The sequence below is a fragment of the Dasypus novemcinctus genome, chromosome 25, assembly GCF_030445035.2.
Source record: "Dasypus novemcinctus isolate mDasNov1 chromosome 25, mDasNov1.1.hap2, whole genome shotgun sequence".
In the NCBI taxonomy this organism is placed as follows: Eukaryota; Metazoa; Chordata; class Mammalia; order Cingulata; family Dasypodidae; genus Dasypus; species Dasypus novemcinctus.
In genome coordinates, this window is record NC_080697.1 from 47,550,358 (window position 1) to 47,571,454 (window position 21,097).

Below are 21,097 nucleotides of genomic sequence, written 5' to 3' on the forward strand. Positions count from 1 at the left end.
GAATAATGCTATTATGAACATCAGTGTGCAGATGTCTGTGTCACTGCTCTCAATTCTTCTGGGTATATACTCAGTAGTGGTATTGCCAGGTCACATGCAAATCTATATTTAACTTCTTTAGGAACTACCAAACAGTCCTCCACAGTGGCTGTACCATTCTACACTCTCACCAAAAGTGAATAAGCATTCCTATCTCTCCACATCCTCTCCAACACTTGTAGTTCTCTGTTTTTTAATAGTGGCCATTCTGATAGGTGTGGAATGATATCTCCTTGTAGTTTTGATTTGCATTTCCCTAATTGCTAGTGATGTTGAATATTTTTTAAACAAATCAAATTTTTAAAAAGATTTATTTATTTATTTTTCTCCCCTTTCCCCCCACCCTGGTTGTCTGTTCTCTGTGTCTAATTGCTGCGTCTTCTTTGTCCGCTTCCGTTGTTGTCAGCAGCACAGGAATCTGTGTTTCTTTTTGCTGCATCATCTTGTTGTGTCATTTCTCCATGTGGGTGGTGCCATTCTTAGGCAGGTTGCACTTTGTTTGGCACTGGACAGCTCTCCTTACGGGGCACATTCCTTGCACGTGGGGCTCTCCTACACGGGGGACACCCCTGCATGGTACTGCACTCCTTGCGCACATCAGCACTGCGCATCGGCCAGCTCCACATGGGTCAAGGAGGCCTGGGGTTTGAACCGCAGACCTCCCATGTGGTAGAGGTAGGATGCCCTAACCACTGGGCCAAGTCCGCCGCCCTAAACAAATCAATTGTATTGATACATATTGATAAAGTATAAATCCATCCAAAGTGTAAAACCAATGTTATTCAGTGTAATCATATATTTGTGTGTTCATGTCTTCAATCATTCTTAGAGCACTTTAATTATTTCAATAACAATACTAACAAACAAAAAATGAACAAACGAGGGAAGTAGATGTGGCTTAAATGATTGGGTTCCTGCCTACCACTCAGGAGGTCCATGGTTCAGTTTCCTAAAGAAGACAGCAAGCTGGAATGAAGGGCAAGAGTGGCAAGCTGATACAACAAGTGACATGACAAGAGACACAAGAAGAAAAACATAATGAGAGATACAACAAAGCAGGGAGCAGCGGTTTCCAGTGCCTCCTAAAGAGCACAAGCAGGACAGTAAGCTGGCACTACTAGCAGGCATGGCAAGCTGGTGTGATAAGATGATGCAACAAGAGACACAAGAGGAAAAACATGAGAGACACAACAAAGCCGGGAAAGGAGGTAGCTTAAGTGATTAGATGCTTCCTTCCCACATCAGACGTCCCAGGTTCAGTTCCTAGTGCCTCCTAAAGAAACAAAGATGAACAGACACAGACACAGCAAGTGCAAACAATGAGGGGGTGGAGAGAGATAAATAAATAAAATAAATCTTAAAAAAAACAAAAAACTCATCACCTCTAAGTCTCTTCATGCTTCCCCTGCCGTACGTAGTTGCTATTCTGTTTCCTTCTCTCTAGTATACTTGTATTCATATTTTGTAAAAACAGACTTACATATGCTATATCACCCATATTCATGTTTTACAAGAGGTTTACTATCTTATGCAGTCCCATGTTACAGTTTTTAGCTTTCATTCTAGCAATAGACATGACCTTAGACTTCCCTTTTAACCACTCTCATACCCATATAATAGCTCTGCTAGTAACAAATACCATGATATACTTTCTCCATTTCTATTTATTTCCAAAGATTTAAAAACAACCGTTTTTACCAATTCTGCACAGATTAACCTTCAGCTTTCCATTCTCTACCCTCCTTCTATTTTCTGGGGACCTATACTCTAATTATTAACTCCATGAGTTTACACAATATATTTAGTTCATAATAGTGCAATCATACTGTATTTGTCCTTTTGTGTCTGGCTTGCTTCACTCAACATAATGTCATCCAGGTTCACCAATGCTGTCCTACACTTCAAGAGTTCATTTCTTCTTATACTGCATAATACCCCATCATGTGCATACACCACAATTTGTTTATTCATTCATCAGTTGATGGACACCTGGGTTTTTTCCAATTTTTGACAATTGTGAACAAAGCTGCTGTGAACATCAATGTGCAGGTGTCTGTTCATGTCTCTCTTCTCAGTTCTTTTGGGTATATACCAAGTAATGGTGTTGCCAGGTCACATGGCAAGTCTATATTCAGCTTCTCTGGGAACTGCTGAACAGTCCTCACTGTGGCTGTACCATTCTACATTCCCACCAACAGTGAATAAGCATTCCTTCCTTTCCATATCGTCTCCAAAATTTACAGTTTTCTGACTTTTTAATAGCAGCCAGTCTAGTAGGTGTGAAATGGTATCTCCTTGTAGTTTTGATTTGCATTTCTCTAATTGCTAGTGATGTTGATCATTTTTTTCATGTATTTTTTGCTACTAGTATTTCTTCTTTGGACAAATGTCTATTCAAGTCTTTTGCCCATTTTTGAACTGGATATTTTGTTTTTTATTGTTGAGTTGTAGCATCTCTTTATATATCATGAATATTAAACCCTTATCAGACATGTGATTTTCAAATATGTTCTCTCATTGAGTCAGGTACATTTTCACCCTTTTTACAAAGTCCTGTGAGATGCAAAACTTTAATTTTGAGGAGGTCTCATTTATCTATTTTTTTCTTTTGTTGCACGTGCTTTGGGTGTAAAGTCCAAAAAGTCACCACTAACCACAGGGTTTTTAAGATGTTTCCCTACATTTTCTTCTAGCAGTTTTATGGTCCTGGCTTTTATATTAGGTCTTTGATCCATTTTGAGTTGATTCTTGTATAGGGTGTGAGCTAGGGGTCCTCTTTCATTCTTTTGGCTATGAATATCCAGTTCTCCCAGCACCATTTGTTGAAGAGACTGTTTTGTCCTGTTAACAAGGACTGGTAGGTTTGTCAAAAACTAGCTCGGGGAAGTGCATGTGGCTTAACCAGTTGGGAACCCACCTACCACATGGAAGATCCTAGGTTCCTGTCCCAGTGCCTCTTAAATGAAAATGAGCAGACATCCCCCACACACACACCGCAACGAACAGATGCCATACGACAACAGATGCCACAGCCCACAGGGAGCAGATATGGCTCAGGCAGTTGGATACTCACCTCTCGCATGGGAAGTCCCTGGTTTGGTTCCAGGTGCTTCCTGTAGAAGGTGAACAAACAATGAGCAGACAGATGAGAGAACCATCTGGAGGACAGAGGGATAAAGAAAGAAAAATCATAAAGTAAATAAATAAATCTTTAAAAAAACAAACAAACCAGTTGGCTAGTGATTGAACCCCTGCTTCCCATGTATAAGGTGCAGGGTTCAATGCCTGGTACCTCCTGAAAACAAACAAACAAATAAACAAACACAAAATCCAACTCTCATTGGGGATCAGATATAGTTCAGTCAATGAGCACTGCTTCCCATATATATAAGGTCTTGGATACAATCCCTGGTACCTCCTAAAAAAAAAACAAAACATTTAGCCATAGAGGTGAGGGTTTACTTGTGGACTCTCAGTTCTATTCCACTGATTGATGTGTCTAACTTTATGTCAATACCATGCTGTTTTGACAACTGTAGCTTTGTAATATGTTTCAAGATCAGGTAGTGAAATTCCTCCCACATAGCTCTTCTTTTTTTAATTATGCTTTTGGCTATTCAGGTGCACTTCCAAGTGAATTCGGTATTTGCCTTTTCTATTTCTGTAAAGTAGGTTGTTGGAATTTGGATTGGTATTGCATTGAATCTATAAATCAGTTTGGGTAGGATTGACATCTTCATGATATTTAGTCTTCCAATCCATGAACACAGAATGCCTTTCCATTTGTTTAGGCCTTGATTTCTTTTAGCATTTTTTTTTTAGTTTTCTGCATATAGTTCTTGTAGTTCTTTGGTTAAATTCATTCTTAGGTATTTGAGTCTTTTCGTTGCTATTGTAAATGGAATTTTTCCCCCTGATTTCCTCCTCAGATTATTCAATACTAGTGTACAGAAACATTACTGATTTTTGTGTGTTGGTCTTCTATCCTAACACTTTGCTGAACTCAAGTAGCTTTGTTGTTGGCATCAAAATTTTCTAAATATAGACTCATGTCATCCACAAATAGTGAGAGTTTTACTTTCTCTTTTCCTATTTGGATACTTTTTTTTTTTTCTTTTCTAATTGCTCTAGCTAGAACCTCTAGTACAATGTTGAATAACAATGGTGACAGTGTACACCCTTATCTTGTTTGCAGTTTTACTTCCTCTTTGATTACAATGTTGGCTGTGGGTTTTTCATATATGCCTTTTATTATATCAAAGAATTTCCCTCCTATTTCTATTGTTTGACTTGTTTTTATCAAGAAAGGCTGCTTATCAATGTCTTTTCCACATCAGTTGAGATGATCATGTGTTTTTTTTCCCCTTCAATTTGTTAATTTGGCATATTATACTAATTGATTTTCTTTTGTTGAACAACCCTTGCTTACCAGGAATAAAGCCCACTTGATTGTGATGTATAAGTCTTGATATACTGTTGGATTCTATTTGCAACTATTTTGTTAAGAATTGTTGCACCTGTGTTCATTGGAGAGATTGGTCCGTAATTTCCTATTCTTGTAGTGTCTTCACCTAGCTTTGCTATTAGGGTGATGTTGGTTTCATAAAATGTGTTGGGTAGTTTTCCATCCTTTTCAATTTTTTGGAATAGTTTAAACAGGATTGGTGTTAATTTTTCTCACAATGCTTGGTAGAATTCACCTGTGAAGCCATCTGGTCCTGGACTTTGCTTTGTTGGGAGATTTTTGATGACAGTTCAATCTCTTTAAATGTGATTGGTTTGTTAAGTTCTTGTATTTCTTGTAGCATCAGTATAAGTTGTTTGTCCATATCTAGAAATGTTTCCACCTCATCTAGGTTATCTATTTTGTTGATATACATTTTCTCATAATACCCTCTTATGATCCTTTTTATTTCTGTGGGGTCAGTCATAACTTTGCCCCATTTCATTCCTGATTTTATTTATTTGCATCTTCTCTCTTTTTTTATTTGTTAGTCTAGCCACAGATTTGTCAATTTTATTGACCTTCTTTAAGAAGCAGCATTTAGTTTTATTGATTTTTTCTATTTTTTTGTTGTTCTCAATATCATTTATTTCTGCTCCAATCTTTATTATTACTTTCCTTCTGCTTTTTTTGGGTATGTGTATTAGTCAGTCAAAAGGGGTGCTGATGCAAAATACTAGAAATCTGTTGGCTTTTGTAAAGGGTATTTATTTAGGGTAGAAGCTTACAGTTACCAGGCCATAAAACATAAGTTACTCCCCTCACCAAAGTCTATTTTTACATGTTGGAGTAAGATGGCTACCAATGTCTGTGAGGGTTCAGGCTTCCTGGGTTCCTCTCTTCCTGGGACTTGTTTCTCTCTGGACTCAGCTCTCTGCTCTTTCCACAAGGCCAGCTGTAGACTATCAGGTAAATGGCTCATCTCTCTTCCTGGGGTTTCTGCCGCATCTAATGGAGACTTCTCTGTTTCTCTGTTTATTTACTTCCTGGGCTCCAGGATCAAAATTCCCTGCTCCCTTCTCTGCCATGTGATTTTTCTGTGAGTCACTGCCCACCAAGGGAGGCAGGGACTCAACATCCTACTGACATGACCCAATCAAAGCCTTAATCATTATTTAGTAATCACGTAAAAGTGAAACCTCTGAATCTAATATAATCTAATATGCCCAGAGGAACAGACCAGTTTACAAATATAATCCAGTATCTATTTTTGGAATTCATAAATAATATCAAACTGCCACAGTATGGTTTTCTGTTCTTTTTCTAGTTTCTCCAGTTGTTCAGTTTGAACTTTGATTTTAGCTCTTTCTTCTTTTTTAAGATAGGCATTTAGGGCTATAAATTTTCCTCTTAAGACTGCCTTCACATAAGTTGTGTTAAGTTGTGTTCTTGTTTTCATTTATCTAAATATATTTACTAATTTCAATTGCAATTTCTTCTTTGACCCACTGATTATTTAGGAGTGTGTTGTTCAAATGTGTGGAGACACATTTGCAAATTTACCTCTTTCCTATCTATTATTGATTTCCAGTTTCATTTCATTATGATCTAAAAAGTGTTTTGAATAATTTCCATCTTGTTATATTTATTGAGACCTGCACTGTGACCTAATATGTGGCTATCCTGGAGAAAGACCCACGGACACTTGAAAAGAATGTATAACCTGCTGAGTTTGGGTGCAGTGTTCTGTATATGTCTGTTAGGTCTAGCTCATTTATTAAATTGTTCCAAGTTGTCTGTTTCTTTGTTGATCTTCTGTCTAGTTGTTCTATCTAATGATGTGAGTGGTGTGTTGAATTCTCCAACTATTATTTTAGTTTTACCAGAGTTTGCCTCTTTAGTTTTGGGCCATCCTGGTTAGGTGTATAGATATTTATGACTGTTATTCCTTCCTCGTGGATTGTTCCTTTTATTAATATATAGTGGCCTTTTGAATCCCTTATAACTTTTTTGCATTTAAAGTCTGTTTTATCCAATAGTAGTATAGTTATCCCTGCTCTTTTTGGGTTATTATTTGCTTGGAGTATCTTTTTCCAACCTTTCACTTTCAGCAGTTTGTAACCCTGGTCTAAGGTGAGTCTCTTGTAGGCAGCATATGGATGGCTCATGGTTTGTTTTTTTAATCCCTTCTGTCAACCTATATCTTTTGATTGGGAAGTTTAATCCATTCACATTCAATGGTATTACTGTAAATGCATTATTTACTCGCCCCATTTTATTCTTTGGTTTTCATATGTCATATGTTATTTTCATTTGTCTTTTGACTCTTTCAATTATCCTTCCTGCTATTCTTTCTTCTATACTCTCCTCCAAGCCTATCTCTCTTGTCTTTTTCTTTCAGGCTGTCAGGTTTCCTGTAATATTTCCTGCAAAAGTGGATTCTTTTTTACAAAACTCTTTTAGTTTCTGTTTGTTGGTGAATATTGTAAAATTACTTTCATATTTTAAGGACAGTTTTTCTGGATAAAGAATTCTTGGCTGGCAGTTTTTCTCTTTCAATATCCTAATTGTATCATACCACTGTCTTCTTACCTCCATGGTTTCTGATGAGAAATCTGCATTAAGTCTTACTTGGCATACTTGTATGTGATGATTTTTTTTTTCTTTGCTGCTCTCAGAATTCTCTTTTTATCACTGATGTCTGACATTCTGAGTAATATGTGTCTTGGAGTAGGTCTATTCACATTTAATCTGATTGGGGTATGCTGCAATTCTTGGACACGTAAGTTCATTTCTTTCATGAGAGTTGGGAAATGTTCAGCTTTTATTTCCTCAAATACTCTTTCTGCCTCTTTTCCCTTCTCTTTTCCTTCTGGAACCCCCATGATATGTATGTTGCTTTGTTTCATTTTGTCATTTAACTCCCTGAGCCCCTGCTCAGTTTTCCCCATTCTTTCTTTGTTCTTTTCTCTCTTCAATTTTAGCTGTTCTGTCTTTCGTATCACTTATTCTTTATTCTCTCATTTCAAGTCTGCTATTGTATACCTCTAATGGGTTTCATGTCTTTTTGTCTGTCATCTTCCTGGAAGCCTCCGGATTAAAATTTTAGCTCTATGTAGAAAAAATAAAACCTGAAAGGCTTTTCCCCAAACTTTAATACTGGTTATTTGTGGGGGGTAAGCTGAAGGAGCAGAATGAGAAAATTAACTTTGGTTTATATAGTAATATTATATATGTGAATTATAGTAGCTATAAACATTATATAATGTATAAACCTTATATGCAAGATGTTCAAAAAGTACCTGCCCCTTTGAATTTTTAATAAATTTGCTACTTTGTAATATATAAACAACTTGCACATTGCAACAGATAAGTCACAACAAACTTCAAATAAATGTGCTTCTTTTCATTTATTTCTCTTCTTTTTCATGTTAAAAAAAACCAACAATACCCTACAAGCTATGTGATTATATCCAAATATTTACTCAATGATGCTAGATATATAAAAGCTCACAGTCCTGCAATTGTCATGTACAGCATAAATACTACTAACACTTGCGTATCAATATATCTATTAGTAATGTTTTTTCTGTTTTGTACTTTTCTGTATTTTTCAAATTAAAAAGTTCCTTGGCAAAACAGAAATCATTTTAGTTCAACAACTTACTCTGTGTCATGTCAGCATTTTGAGCTATCATTATCCAGCAAAATTTTAAAAAATAACACTTCCTAGTGATGAACTAGTGAGATAAGGTATGGGAAAGTTCACCTAAACAGAAAATACATGAGATAATTAGCTTTGAGATGCTGGGAAGAGTTGGTTGGCCTCTGAGCCTTGGCTTTTTCATCTGTAAACTAAAGAGGATTCCTCCACAACTTGAAAAGCTCGGGCTTAGCACAGTATCCAGCTCCCATAAGACAGTAAGCTCTGGGTAAAGTCTAGCACCCTTAGGTAATACAATATATAAAAGTACCTATTCTTTCAGTAACCTAAAAGCATTCAGCCATTTAGTCATTCATTTACTCATTCAATAAACAAACCCTGCGCCTGGTGCTCCGGCTATTTAGGGGATCCTGAAGCCACTGTTATCTTATTTATTTATTTTTGAAGCCACTTTTATTGCACACATTCACAATTAGATGGTCCTTAAGTGCTGGCATTCAGAAAGTAATGGAAGAGTTAAAACAAGCCTTAGTCCCCCCACCCCTTCTCCACCCCTCAGCCGCCGTTCTCAGCAGAATGCAGAAAGCAAAATACACGGGTTGATCTGGTAGTGTTGGCTCAGCTCTTCCTAGCCTCGGGCACTGAGAACCTCTCCTTTCACTTTTGGGGAGCCTGGTGGTTTACCTCGCATCGCCAATTAATATCCATCCTCTTAATAGCTCATACCAAAGGTTAATGCCTTTTAATTAATTTCTGTGTCCCAGAAATTTATGTTGTTACAAGAACAAAATATTAAAGAGGAAAATAAGTAAACTTGCCTTTCTCTAATAGGCTTTATTTTTAAAGCACTTTTGTATATGGTATCTATCTCACTTGAATCATCTCCAAAATCTTAGCAAGGGTCATATTTATTCCCTTTGTAAAAGTTATAATTATTTTAAAAGGTTATTCTATATGTAAATAATTATATCTATACCCTTTTAAAATGTGGAAACTGAAACTCCAAGCCATGTGTATTTTTGAAATCTGTAACCTATAATCATAGACAAACTAGAAGAACTCCAGACCCCAGACTCTGGGACAAGCCTGAACGGAAATCCAGGCTCCACCACTGGCTACCTGTGTGACCTTGAGTCAGTTACCGAATCTCTCCATGCCTCAGTTTCCTCTCCTGTAAAACAGGAGTACTAATAGTTCTAACACATTACTTACGAGGACGTGAAAATCGTGCTGGGTACATAATAAGTGCTCCATCAGCCTTTGCCAGCATTATTACTGAAGTCAAATGACTAAACAGAGTCACCCTAAAAGTAAGCAGCCACGCCCGGATGAAAAACCAGTCTTTCTGAATAGTGGAGAGAAGATGGACTTGAGATGCCCTGGGCTGAGCACAGCAACTAAGGCCGCGGGAATCTTGCCGTGCAGCCTTTCTCTCTTCCCCCTTCCCCACCCTGACCCCTCCCTCAAGCAGCACCCCCCACCCCCACCCTCCCAGCTCCACTGGAAGCCGAAGAGCCTTCTGCTTCCACCTCGGTGTGTTTAGGATTATTCTGCATTCCTTCGCTTAGGTGTGTTCCAGGCTGAAACTGCTGCGGGCCGCGCTTGCCTTCAGGGCATTTCCACCTCCCCTGCAGTAAAAAGGCTGCAGGGGAGCGAGCGAAGGGAGAGTAATAAGCTGGAATGTAAGTAAGAATTCCGTGGCTTTTGCTCATTTTGACTCTCAGTACTGGGGGTAGTAAAAACAAATCTAAATTCTGCATAATAGGCACTGCCATTTATATGCCGGAATAAAAAATCTTTATATGTGTATAAAATTGTAAGGGCCACCCAGGAAGGCACTTAGGATGATGGAACGCTTGCGCTGAAAGGGATTTGGAGAAATTGCTAGTCCTGCTCTTCCTGTGGCCGTTGAGGCAAAGCAGAGACGTAGGCAGTTAATTTATTCAGGGACACGCCGGGAGGTAGGGTTGGAGCTACAGACTTTGGGCTGCCGGGCCCGTTTGCAAGCCCGTTTGCAAAGCTCTGTGCATTCAGTCTTCTGCCCACTTGCCGTTCACGCGCCGCGCACACGCTCCCCAACGAGAGCAAGGCAATAAATCCACCTCCTGCCGGGGTGCTCAGGCGCGTGTGCGCAGGAGATCCAGGTGGACAGGACCTTCAGTAGTCAGCGTTGAACAGTAACAGACGTTTCAGTGACCCGGGAGTAAATCCCATCTGACCATGGAATTTGCCATTTCTTTTTTAAGGTGTCAAATGTAAAACTTTTTTAAAGGGGAAAAAAAAAAAAAGCCAGAGGCCACGTGATTACACTGTCTTCAGTGGAAGGCTTGTTGACCTTCCGATTTTCTCTGTGGCAAATTTTAAACCACAGAGGAGAAACCGCGACAATAGCAGGCAGTTGTGAAGCCGGCTGCTGCTCACAGGCAGGAAGTCAAAGGACTCTGGGCCTCGCGTCTACAGAGTTTGACCCAGAAAAACTTTGCATTAAACAATTTAAGGAAATTTAGATATTCAATCAACAATGGTCCTAGCCATTCACAGGAGTTTTCAGGTTTTCCGTTCTCATTTGAAGACTGACAGCTTCAGCATTGCATTTCCTGGCTTGGTCCACAATGTCAGAATGCAAATTTCTTCCTTTTTTTTAGGAGGTACAAGGATTGAACCAGGGACCAAGTATATGCGAGGCAGGCACTCAACCACTAATCTACACCTGCCCCCTTGTTTTTTTGTATGTTTATTCTTTTTAATTAGGTTTTAAAGTTTTTTTTCCCCTTAGACAATTTCTTTGTCCCTTTTCATAGAGTAATAGTGACAGATTTTCCATGCTGGCATTAAAATATTCTTTATTTTTTAAAAAATAATTTTTTTCTCGCTTACAAAAGCAATGCATGTTCATAATAGGCAACTTGGTAATTAATGAAAAGCACAAAGAAGCAACTAGACATTATCGAATTTGCAATAACTTAATAATCAAGCTAAGCAACTTGGCACTTCGCCAAACACAAGAAACACAGTACTGACATTCTGCAAAAGTTTTGTGGTTTAAAATCGTAATGTGATTCAGAAGCTCAGCTTGCTCTGTTCCTTTCCTCCCCAGCCCCCACCCCCAACTGCACAATTCGCAGATAGCATTATACAATCACGTAAGATGCTGACTGGGTCAGAGTAATGCTTGATCTGACAAAATCCTTGATTTTTTTTTACAAAGCAGCTCAAATAATTACTCTCGGGTGAGGTCTAGCTCCTTCCCACCTCCTTTCTCAAACCTCCCACAGATGGGAGAGCAACCAGGGCAAGTCAGTAACTCCCGTGGGTCAGCATGACTTGTAGCACTTTCTTTCTGCCCAAGTTACGAACTCCTTGAGCCCCGAGACCCGGGTTCTGGGTGTACAGGAGGCCCTCCCTGGACTTGGAGCCGTCTTCTAGGAGGCCTCTCCACTTCATCACCTTTTGTGACTTTTCCTCGCCCTCCAGGTAAAGGTGTGCCTAATTAGGCAGGACCTTGGTCACAGCTGATCTTTCCCAAGCCAGGCCAGTCACATTCTCCAGACAGGAACTGGCTTTTGAGGTAGAGATGCTCGCAATAATCTATTTATTCAGAGGTTGCTCCTGGAGCTGGGAGAGGAGATAGAGCCAGTGCCAGGGAGGCCATCTCACTACTTGTTTGTTTATATGGAGGCAGCCAGTGAAGTAAGAGAGGGAATTAATAGACATATCTGGAACCTGGCAAAGAGTCCACGTGGACATCAGTGACCCCCAAGACGGCTGCTGGAAGCCCCCCACCCCCAAGATTCTGCTGTCCAGAACAAAGACCTCTTCCTGGGAGCAGGGAAAAACCCCAGATGCTCCCTAGGGACTTTATCGTTGGGTCCTCACTAAGGGATTGATGGGTGGGGTAATCAATCAAAGCAGCAAACAGCTGGAACCACCTCCCCTGCCATTAACAAATTAAAAATCAACAGTTTAAAAGCCAGGCACAGGCCTGAGCACAGGCTCTCGCCCTGCTCTCCTGCCTGTGGTACTGTGCTGTTCTCTGTGTGCCACTTTTTGCCATTTTCCTCTGCCATGTGGCCACGCAAGTAAACCTGGGCATTTATAATCTATAATGGGGAATTGTAGCTTGTAAATCAGCCCTCTTCATCCCTTTTCACCCCCTTCTTCTCTACCTGGGACCCCTACTCTGTTATTTTCTCCCATTTCTCTTCCCTCCCTACCTGAATAAATTACTGGCCTAACTCACCTAGCATGCTCTTGAAATTCTTTTCTGCAGCATAGCCAAGAACCTAGATAGAATCCAGTAACACCAGTCTGAAGAAAGCTTAGAACAACTCAGAAGCTCACAGAGGAACAAGGATGAGGGCCCCACAGGGAAAGAGAGCGTTTCCTCGATTCCTGCCATGCCAGTTACAATTGTAGGCCCATCGTGACCACAGCTGTGATTCTGGCTCTAGAATTTTGTACTATACAGCTGACACTCTTTAAAACTATTCTCTTTTGGGGGGAACCAGGGGCCGAGGATTGAGCCCAGGACCATGTGTGTGGGACGCCGGTGCTCCATCACTGAGCCACACTGGCTCCTCTGAGTGGGTTTTTTCATTGTGTTTTTTGTTCTTGTTTTTGTTTTTTTCAGGAGGTACTGGCACGGAACCTGGGATCTCCCATGTGGGAAGCGGGCCCTCAGACACTTGAGCCCTATCCACTCCTTAAACTATTCTCAATATTTTTTGAACTGGTTAGAGTGAATTGTCTTCGATAGCGAAAAAACCATCACAAAGTCCAGAGTCTAAATGTATGCAGAATGAATGGCCCCCACTTCTGTTTTTTAATGACAGTAAAACTGGATTTGAGCATAGGGATTTTAGGGAAAATCTTCCCTAGTTTAAAAATAGCTGGTTGGAATGTGACAAGGCTGACAGGAAGGCAGAGGAATGTTGACAGAAGGACTCTCCTTCTTCCAGGGCCAGAGATAGGCTCTAATGCCTGGCCTTGGAAAACAGAAACAGTGATGTCGCTGGGGCAGTGAAATGAGCAAAGTGGTCCGTAATGTGACCATGAGTCCACGCGCTCCACGGTAGCCTAATGGAGCAAGGACAGAGCAGACATGTGAAATCAAGAAACCTCCTCCAAGATGGGAAAGGAAGGTGCAAAATGTCTCCTAATAACCACATAGCACAGTAGGGCCACAGGAGACACCCTGGCAGAGGCAAGCTGGCAGCGCCCATCCATCACCCGCTGAGCGAGGAGGTACCGCCGTGTTGGCAGCAGCTCATCCAGCACCAGGCAGGGCCAGCTCCTAAGACACTGGCTGCCTCTTCCAGCTCTTCCTCCCTCCCTCTTTCTCTCTGCCTCTTTTCATTGAACCATTTAAAATCATGTCATATAATACACATTCAGAAAAATGCATAAAACGTAAGGAGAAAAAAAAAGATACCTTCTCCAGAGCTTTCACACCAAGCACGTACCCTAACTACATGTAGAGACATTTGTGAGGCATTTTCTACCCGAACATTATTTACTAAATTCCCAAAGAGTTATATTGGAATTTTTCCAAAAATGAAAAAAAAAACTTTTTAAAACTAAAAATTATTCTGCTTATTTAAAAAATTCCAAATAATGCAGACCCAAAAAACCACCATAATCAAGTAAAATTATTACTGAATCTCACCACTCATAACATGATAAAGGATCACAGCAATTTAATTCCAGCCCCACCTTGGTTTCTGCAAACACCAGGGTCTTTATTGTGGGAGTCCTGTCCTCCATAACCTAATGTTAAAATAGTTTTAGTTGCTTAGTTGATAAATAAAAGTACTAGTTTTTAAAAACATATACATGAAGATGTTTATTGCTGCATTTATTTATTTTTTATTTTTTTATTTTATTGAAGTATGTCGTTTATACATGAACATCATAAGCAATGAGCATATAGTAAAAGTTGTGAACTTACAAAATAAGCATGCATAACATCATACAGGGGTCCCACACATCACCCCTCTACCAATACCTTGCATTGTTGTAAAACATTTGTTACAAACGATGTACAAGCATCATCAGATTATTAGTCCTAACTATAGTCCATATCTTACATTTGGTGTATTTTTCCTCCAACCCACCCTATTATTTTCTAAAATACTTTTTATTACACAGGTTGTGAACTTACAAAACAATCATACGTACATGTAGAATTCTCATACAACCTTTCACCAATACACCAACTATGGTCTGTAGCGTGTTTGGCACATTTTTTCCATATTCCCCATTATCAACACAGTGCATCTTTGGCATTAATCCAAGAATATTACAGTATTGTATCCACAGGTCACATCAATTGTATTTTTCTCATGCTTCTCCACATTCCCACCACCCTGCAATAGTGATGTACATCTGCTCTAGCTCACAGCAGGATACTCTTGCATCTATACCATCAACTACAGTTGTCATCTACCTTGTGTTCACTGTGTTATTCAGTGCCCAGTTTGTTCTGAAGTGAAAATGAAGCCTGAAACTGTAACTGAGACTTAAGAATTAACAAATAATTGTGATTTCAAAAGCACTATATAGATGCCTTTGTTTTGTAAAAGAGCAAAAAGTTAATATCTGATATTGCTAAAACTGACTAGACTTAGCCTAGACTTGCTATTGTGTTGGTCTTTATAAACAGGACTCATCCCTGTTTATGGTCACTCTAGACTTATCCTCACCCTTGTGTATACCGACTTAAGATGGTCATTCTAAACTGAACTTATGTTTGTTCATGGTTATTTCAAAATTAGGCTCACCCTTGTGTGTACTTACTATTGTGATGGTAACCATTCCACCTTCTCCTTTAAATCCATAAAAAGTCTGCTCCCCCCTTGTTCAGGGAAGGCAGATTTGAGACGCCCCAGTCTCCTGTCCTTCCACTGGTGTTAATAAACCTGCTTTCTCTCACGTCCAGCTCACTGTGGACTCTGATTCACCTGCTCCAGGCAAGAACCCAGAGGGACCCCTGTAGGGTTTCCTTCACCGACTTTGGATACACCAGACAAACACCTTTATAAAAAGGACTTGTACACAGAAAACTACAAAACATTGATAATGGAATTAAAGAAGACCTAAATAAATGGTTATTCTATGCTCAGGCGTTGGAAGACTGAAGGAGGTTCTCTTGGAAAATCTAGGACCTTGAGGTCTCTTCAAGAATGTGGCTATAAGCATGGGTTTGGTGCTGGTGGTGATTCTCCCTGAAGGAATGCATGGAAGATTCCAGAGCTTAGGTTTCCTGATAAGAGAATTTTTAGCGTCAAGAATTGTAGTACTCATTCTTTGAATTGGTTGAATTTCTTTTCGTTAACATGAGTATATCCAGGAACAGAGAAAAATATGTCATTATCTAAATAAAGGCAAACTCAACGATAGACTTGTACTCTTTCCATCCTTATCGCTACAGAGTAATTTATGGCATTAAGCGAAAGTGCAGTGCATATAATGAACATTTACAGGCTAGCAAGTGTGTTAGGGCGTTGATTGATATGGGGGATTTCTCTATAAACTGCACGTAGTGCTTTGGAAAGTATATGCTAACCAGATCAATTCATTTCTTGATATAACGGATTATATATTTTGAGTAGGAAAAGCTAACGTATCAACACTAAGTGCCTAAGGACACTGAAGAGGTCTGGGACATGAAAAAGTCTCCCCTATTCCCCATCAAAGAATAGGATTTTATCAGTCTTGAAGTAATATGGGCTTTCTTGTCACAAGCATAGCTGCCTAGCAGAGGAGGGTATGGTCTTGGAAGACTGCTCTTCAGCAGATGTTGGTTCTCCACCTAGGATCACCTGCTTTCTCACTAGCAGAGCCCCAGGTTTGTTTGTTTTTTTCAAGAGACACCCATCCCTGTGCTGACAGGTGGTAGTTTATTCCCAGCACAGGGGTGACTGTTGGTAAACTTGGCTAATCACAGCCATTCCATTCTCCTGTCAGTAATTGCGTTACGCATCCGCCAGGCATCCAAACCGAACAATGCACCCTGAGGTAAACTTAGCAAGGAGTGGGTCAGGGGAATGTCTTCATACACAGAAAAAAGAACTTATGAGAAAACACCCCTCTGGTTTGGTTTATCACCATAGCGCCCACCCTGAAACCATAAGGAGACCAGTCCATGGACCCAGCAAACAGACTGAAAGATGGCAAAGCTAAAAGTGAAAAGGTAGCAAGAGCCATCCTCTGGATGACACCTACTTCCAGACTTCTTGTTCCATACCATAATAAAAATCCTTGTTATCTGTGTTAATGAAAGTCAGGTTTCCCATTTCTAATTGACAAAAACGCCTTATTGGACACAGATCTTCATTCTCACACAGTCATTAAAAAGTTGGATTCTTAGACCAGGGACTTATCTGTAGAAACGTGTACCAAGTATCAATCTTGGAGAAACATTAAAAGCAGAGTAGCCTACACCTAAAATGAACGCCTTTCTAGGAAACCCTGATACCACCCTCATGATAAGGCTGTGAGCGCTGCAACAGGCCGGCTCTGCAGCTGGCCAAGGGAAGGGAAGGGCAGTTGTGAATCAGGCTTCCACGGAGAAGCCCTACTTTGCAGTCTTTGATGCTAAATAACTAAGAGCGGCTATGTGCTAACATAATTATAGTACTTAAAGGAAAGTGTAGAATCAAGTCTATTTGCAGGGTATAGCCATTATTCTAAATATCCCCTTCGTGAATATAAAAACCCACCCAAAGGTTTATAAAACAACCCAAATCCGGTTACAGATCAGTTTCCCTTCCTGTTATTTAAAGGGAAAAAATTCCAAGAATTTTTCCTTTAGAAGTTAAAGGTGGGAAGGAACGAGTGAGGAAGGACTAAGCAAACATACTTGAATTTTACACTTTGGTGTGGTTTGGTAGTCAATGTTTTGTATCCTGGTCCTAGAGAAAATGTCTTATTCTGTTGTAAACTAAACTGTTTCTAAGTGAGAAGGAAAAAAAATGTAGAAGAACAGTAATGTTTTCATATGCAGTTGGCAATTTAAATTTAAAAGGGGAAAAAAAACCACGAAAATTCCAGAAACATGCCTATAAACTTTTTTTTACTGGCCGGGGATTGAACCCAGGACCTCGTGTGTGGGAAGCTGGCGCTCAACCACTGAGCCACATCAGCCTCCCTGAGTTGTTTTTTTTCATTTTTTTTTAGTAGTTACAATACTATATAAGATGTATTTTTTAAAAAGATTTAATTTTTGTTTTCTCTCCTCTTAAACCTCCTCCCCGTTGTCTGCTCTCTGTGTCCATTCACTGTGTGTGTTCTTCTGTGTCCTCTTGTATTCTTTTCAGTTGCACAAGGAATCTGTGTCTCTTTTTGTTGCATCATCTTGCTGCGTCAGCTCTCCTTGTGTGTAGCGCCCCTCCTGGGCAGGCTGTGCTTTTTTCATGCGGGGCGGCTTTCCTTACAGGGCAAACTCCTTGCGCGTGGGGCTCCCCTACACAGGGGCACCCCTGCATGGCACGGCACTCCTTGCATGCATCAGCACTGCTCATGGGCCAGCTCACCACACGGGTCAGGAGGCCCCAGGTTTGAACCCTGGACCTCCCATACGGTAGGCGGATGCTCTATCAGTTGAGCCAAATTCGTTTCCCATGTTTTTTTTTCATTTTGTTTGCATGTTGTTTTGTTTTTAGGAGACATTGGGGACTGAACCTGGGAAGCAGGTGCTCATTGCCCTGAGTCACATCTGCTCCCCACCCATAAAAATTTTTTTTAAGGTAACAGGGATTGAACCTGGTATCTCGTATGTGGGAAACTGGCACTCAACCACTGAGTCACATCAGCTTCCCTGAGTTGGTTTTTTTTTTTTAAGGTTTATTTTATTTATTTATCTCTCCCATCCCCTCATTATTCACATTTGCTGTGTCCTTTATCTTCCTTGTTTCTTTAGGAGGCACCAGGAACTGAACCTGGGACCTCCAATGTGGGAGGGAGGCGCCTAATTGCTTAAGCCACCTCCGTTCCCTGCTTCATTGTGTCTCTTATTATGTACTTCCTCCTGTGTCTCTTGTTGCATCATCTTCTTGTGTCAGCTGGCACCTGCCTGTCGCACCAGCTCACTGTCTTCTTCAGGAGGCTCTGGGAACCGAACCAGGGACCTCCCATGTGGTAGGCAGGAGCCCAATCACTTGAGCCAGTTTTTTCATTTGTTTTGCTTATTGTTTGTTTTTTGTGTTTTTCAGGAGGTTCCGGGAACCTAACCAGAGGCCTCCCATGTCGGTGGTGGGTACTTAAACGCTTGAGCCACATCTGCAGCCCAGCCACCCGTAAACATTTATACTCATACTGAGGAGAGAAATGGGTTTTCCAAAAGCTCAGGAGTTCACGCTGTTATTGGGGATCTTGGATAAGTTAATAAAAGATTAGAGACCCCTGTAAGACATATTATATGTAAATATGCAAAAGGCTAGGGGCCCTCAGAGAGGGGGACTTGAGCTCTTCCCTGGAGAAGGCAGGCAGGACAGGCTCTCCCAGGAGATAGTGCAGGGTGGTTGAGCGTTTGGAGGCCTTAGTGGCAGGGGCCTGCTGGGACTGGTCCAGGGAGGACATTCCAGGCAGTGGCAGCCAACTGAAGAGTTGGACAGCCAAGGTCTGTAGCCGTGACAATGGCCTTGACCACTCGGCATCTGTTTTACACGTATAAACCAGGCGTGTGATACTCAGGCACACATTTTAGAGAAAAGGTATTTGTCACAATCCTTGAGCCTCCTAGACAGCAAATAAGAGGAAGATTAGAGAATGCAGTTAAAAGGGTCTTTTTTACTTGTAGGCACTTGGCGATTAGAGGGACTCTCAGCATTTAATTGAACTAGTCGTTTAACACCATAAGGTATGTTGTGAAAGCAATGACAAAAACAACCACAAAACGAGTCCTTGGCTTTAAACTTCTTGCTAACTTGTGAGGTCACAGAAAATAGAGAAGTCTTACTATCCTCCAATATCATCCTCAAATTCCACCTCCTTTCTGAAGTTGCCCTGGCCTCCATAGGCCACTTGTATCTTCCATTTCTCTGGACTCAAGTGGTTTAAAATGCAGAATTGTGCACATCACTATGCATTGTTTTATTTTGTTCATGTTTGTGAACTTGAGACTGGGACAGTGCAATTGTAAAGCTGGGTATTCCCCATAAATATGGACACTAGATGCCTTGGATTTTCTCCCTTAGCTCCAGTTTCACCATAGCACCCTCATGCTTGTCATATTTTGTCCTGAATTTTGGTTCAGAAAATAAAGTTGTTCCATATGAAGGAAACCCCGCAGGGTCCCTCTGGGTTCTTGTGTGAAGCAGACTAGTGGGAGTCCACACCGAGAGAGTTGGGAGAGAAAAGAGGTTTATTAGCGCCAGCGGAAGGAGAGGAGAAGGGCATGCCTCAAATCTGCCTTCCCCGATTTTGAGCAGTTTAGGATTTTTATGGATTCCAACAGGGGAGGGTGGAGTGGTTTTTTTTTAAGGAGGTGCTGGGGATAGAACCCAGTCCTCATACATGAGAAGTAGGCGCTCAACCACCTGAGCTACAGCTGTGCTCCCAAAGAATTGTCTTTTAAAAAAATAATTGCTGCTTTTTTTTAATTTATTTTTTTTATCACACTTTAACATAAAATTCCTAGAACAGCGATTCTGAGAGTATGGTCTGTAGAACAGCAGCGTCACCCACAATTCCTTAGAAATTCATTCCCAGCCCCAGATCTGCCAGTCAGAAACTCTAGGGGTGGGGCCCACACACCTGCCTGTTAATAGCTCTCCGGGGACTCTCATGGGTCCCAAAGTCGGAGGAGAACTGCCCTGCTCCATTCTCTGCCTTTTACGGTTAGATTAAGTGTCAGGCAGGTAGCAGGAGGGTCCCAAACCCCACAGTCATTTTGTGGCTTCTACTGCCCAGACCAACACACCTGTGATCAAGTATGCAAACCCCTTGGAAGGAAGGACACGCAAGGTTTTGCAAGGTGAATTTGAACTCTCAATGCATAAAATAAACCATTCCTCATGACCGGATGCAGAAAAAATGCATTTATTATTTTTACGGATGGTCTCTTTAAAGTAAAAGATTGTTAGCAATATCTTTGAGCTCTTAAATGTTTTTATATCTGGGTTTAGGATTTACAGTCTAATTACTTGGAAGAGGAATTTGCTAGTTCACACAATTAAAGCAATATACTGAACAAAACCAAATAAAATGAGTTGGACATCCAGGTTTTGTCCTGGTAAACATCCTGCCCTTTGCAGTGGCCACTGCAGATAGTTAATCTCATTCTAAATTAGGTATTGATTTCACTAGAAGTCTGCAAAGGAAACTGAATTTCCTTTATATACAGTTTTTGGAATTGGGGCAAGTCACTTTAATTTCTGACTAAAATTATTAAAAACTAGGTGTGTTTACTAACAAAAGGTGTCAATGTGAGAAAATATGCGGGGGGGAGGGAGTGGGGCATAAGGGAATCCCATATATATATACATATATAATTTTTAAAAAGATGTATTTTATTGATTTCTGCCCCCATATAGTTTGTGCTCACTGCTCTCTGTATCCATTTGCTGTGCACTCTCTGTGTCTGTTCATCTTTTCTTTTAGGAGGCACTAGAAACCAAACCTAGGCTCTCCCATGTGGGAAAGAGGCACTCAATCGCTTAAGCCACCTCTGCTCCCTGCTTCATTGTGTCTCTCATTGTGTTTACTCTTTATGTCTCTTTGTTGCGTCAGCTAACCAGGCCAGTCCATCGTGCCAGTCCATCATGCCAGCTCACTGTCTTACTCGTCTTCTCTAGGAGGCACTGAGAACTGAACCCAGGACCTCCCATGTGGTATGTGGGTACCCAAATGCTTGAACCACATCCACTTCCTTCCCCTATATTTTTTATGTGGTATTTATGTAATCTAAATCTTCTTTAAATATTAAAAAAAAATTTTTTTAACTAAGTGTG

General features: G+C 40.6%; 1 protein-coding gene across 1 annotated transcript in view; it reads right to left on the minus strand.

Moving 5' to 3' along the window:
- The window catches only part of TDRP (testis development related protein), a 72,857-nt gene extending 62,998 nt beyond the window's left edge, over positions 1 to 9,859 (minus strand). Inside the window, exon 1 of the mRNA XM_004463144.4 lies at positions 9,635 to 9,859. Coding sequence (XP_004463201.2) covers positions 9,635 to 9,859 — 225 coding nt within the window. The remainder of the gene's footprint in view (positions 1 to 9,634) is intronic.
- Positions 9,860 to 21,097: the final 11,238 nt, after the last annotated feature.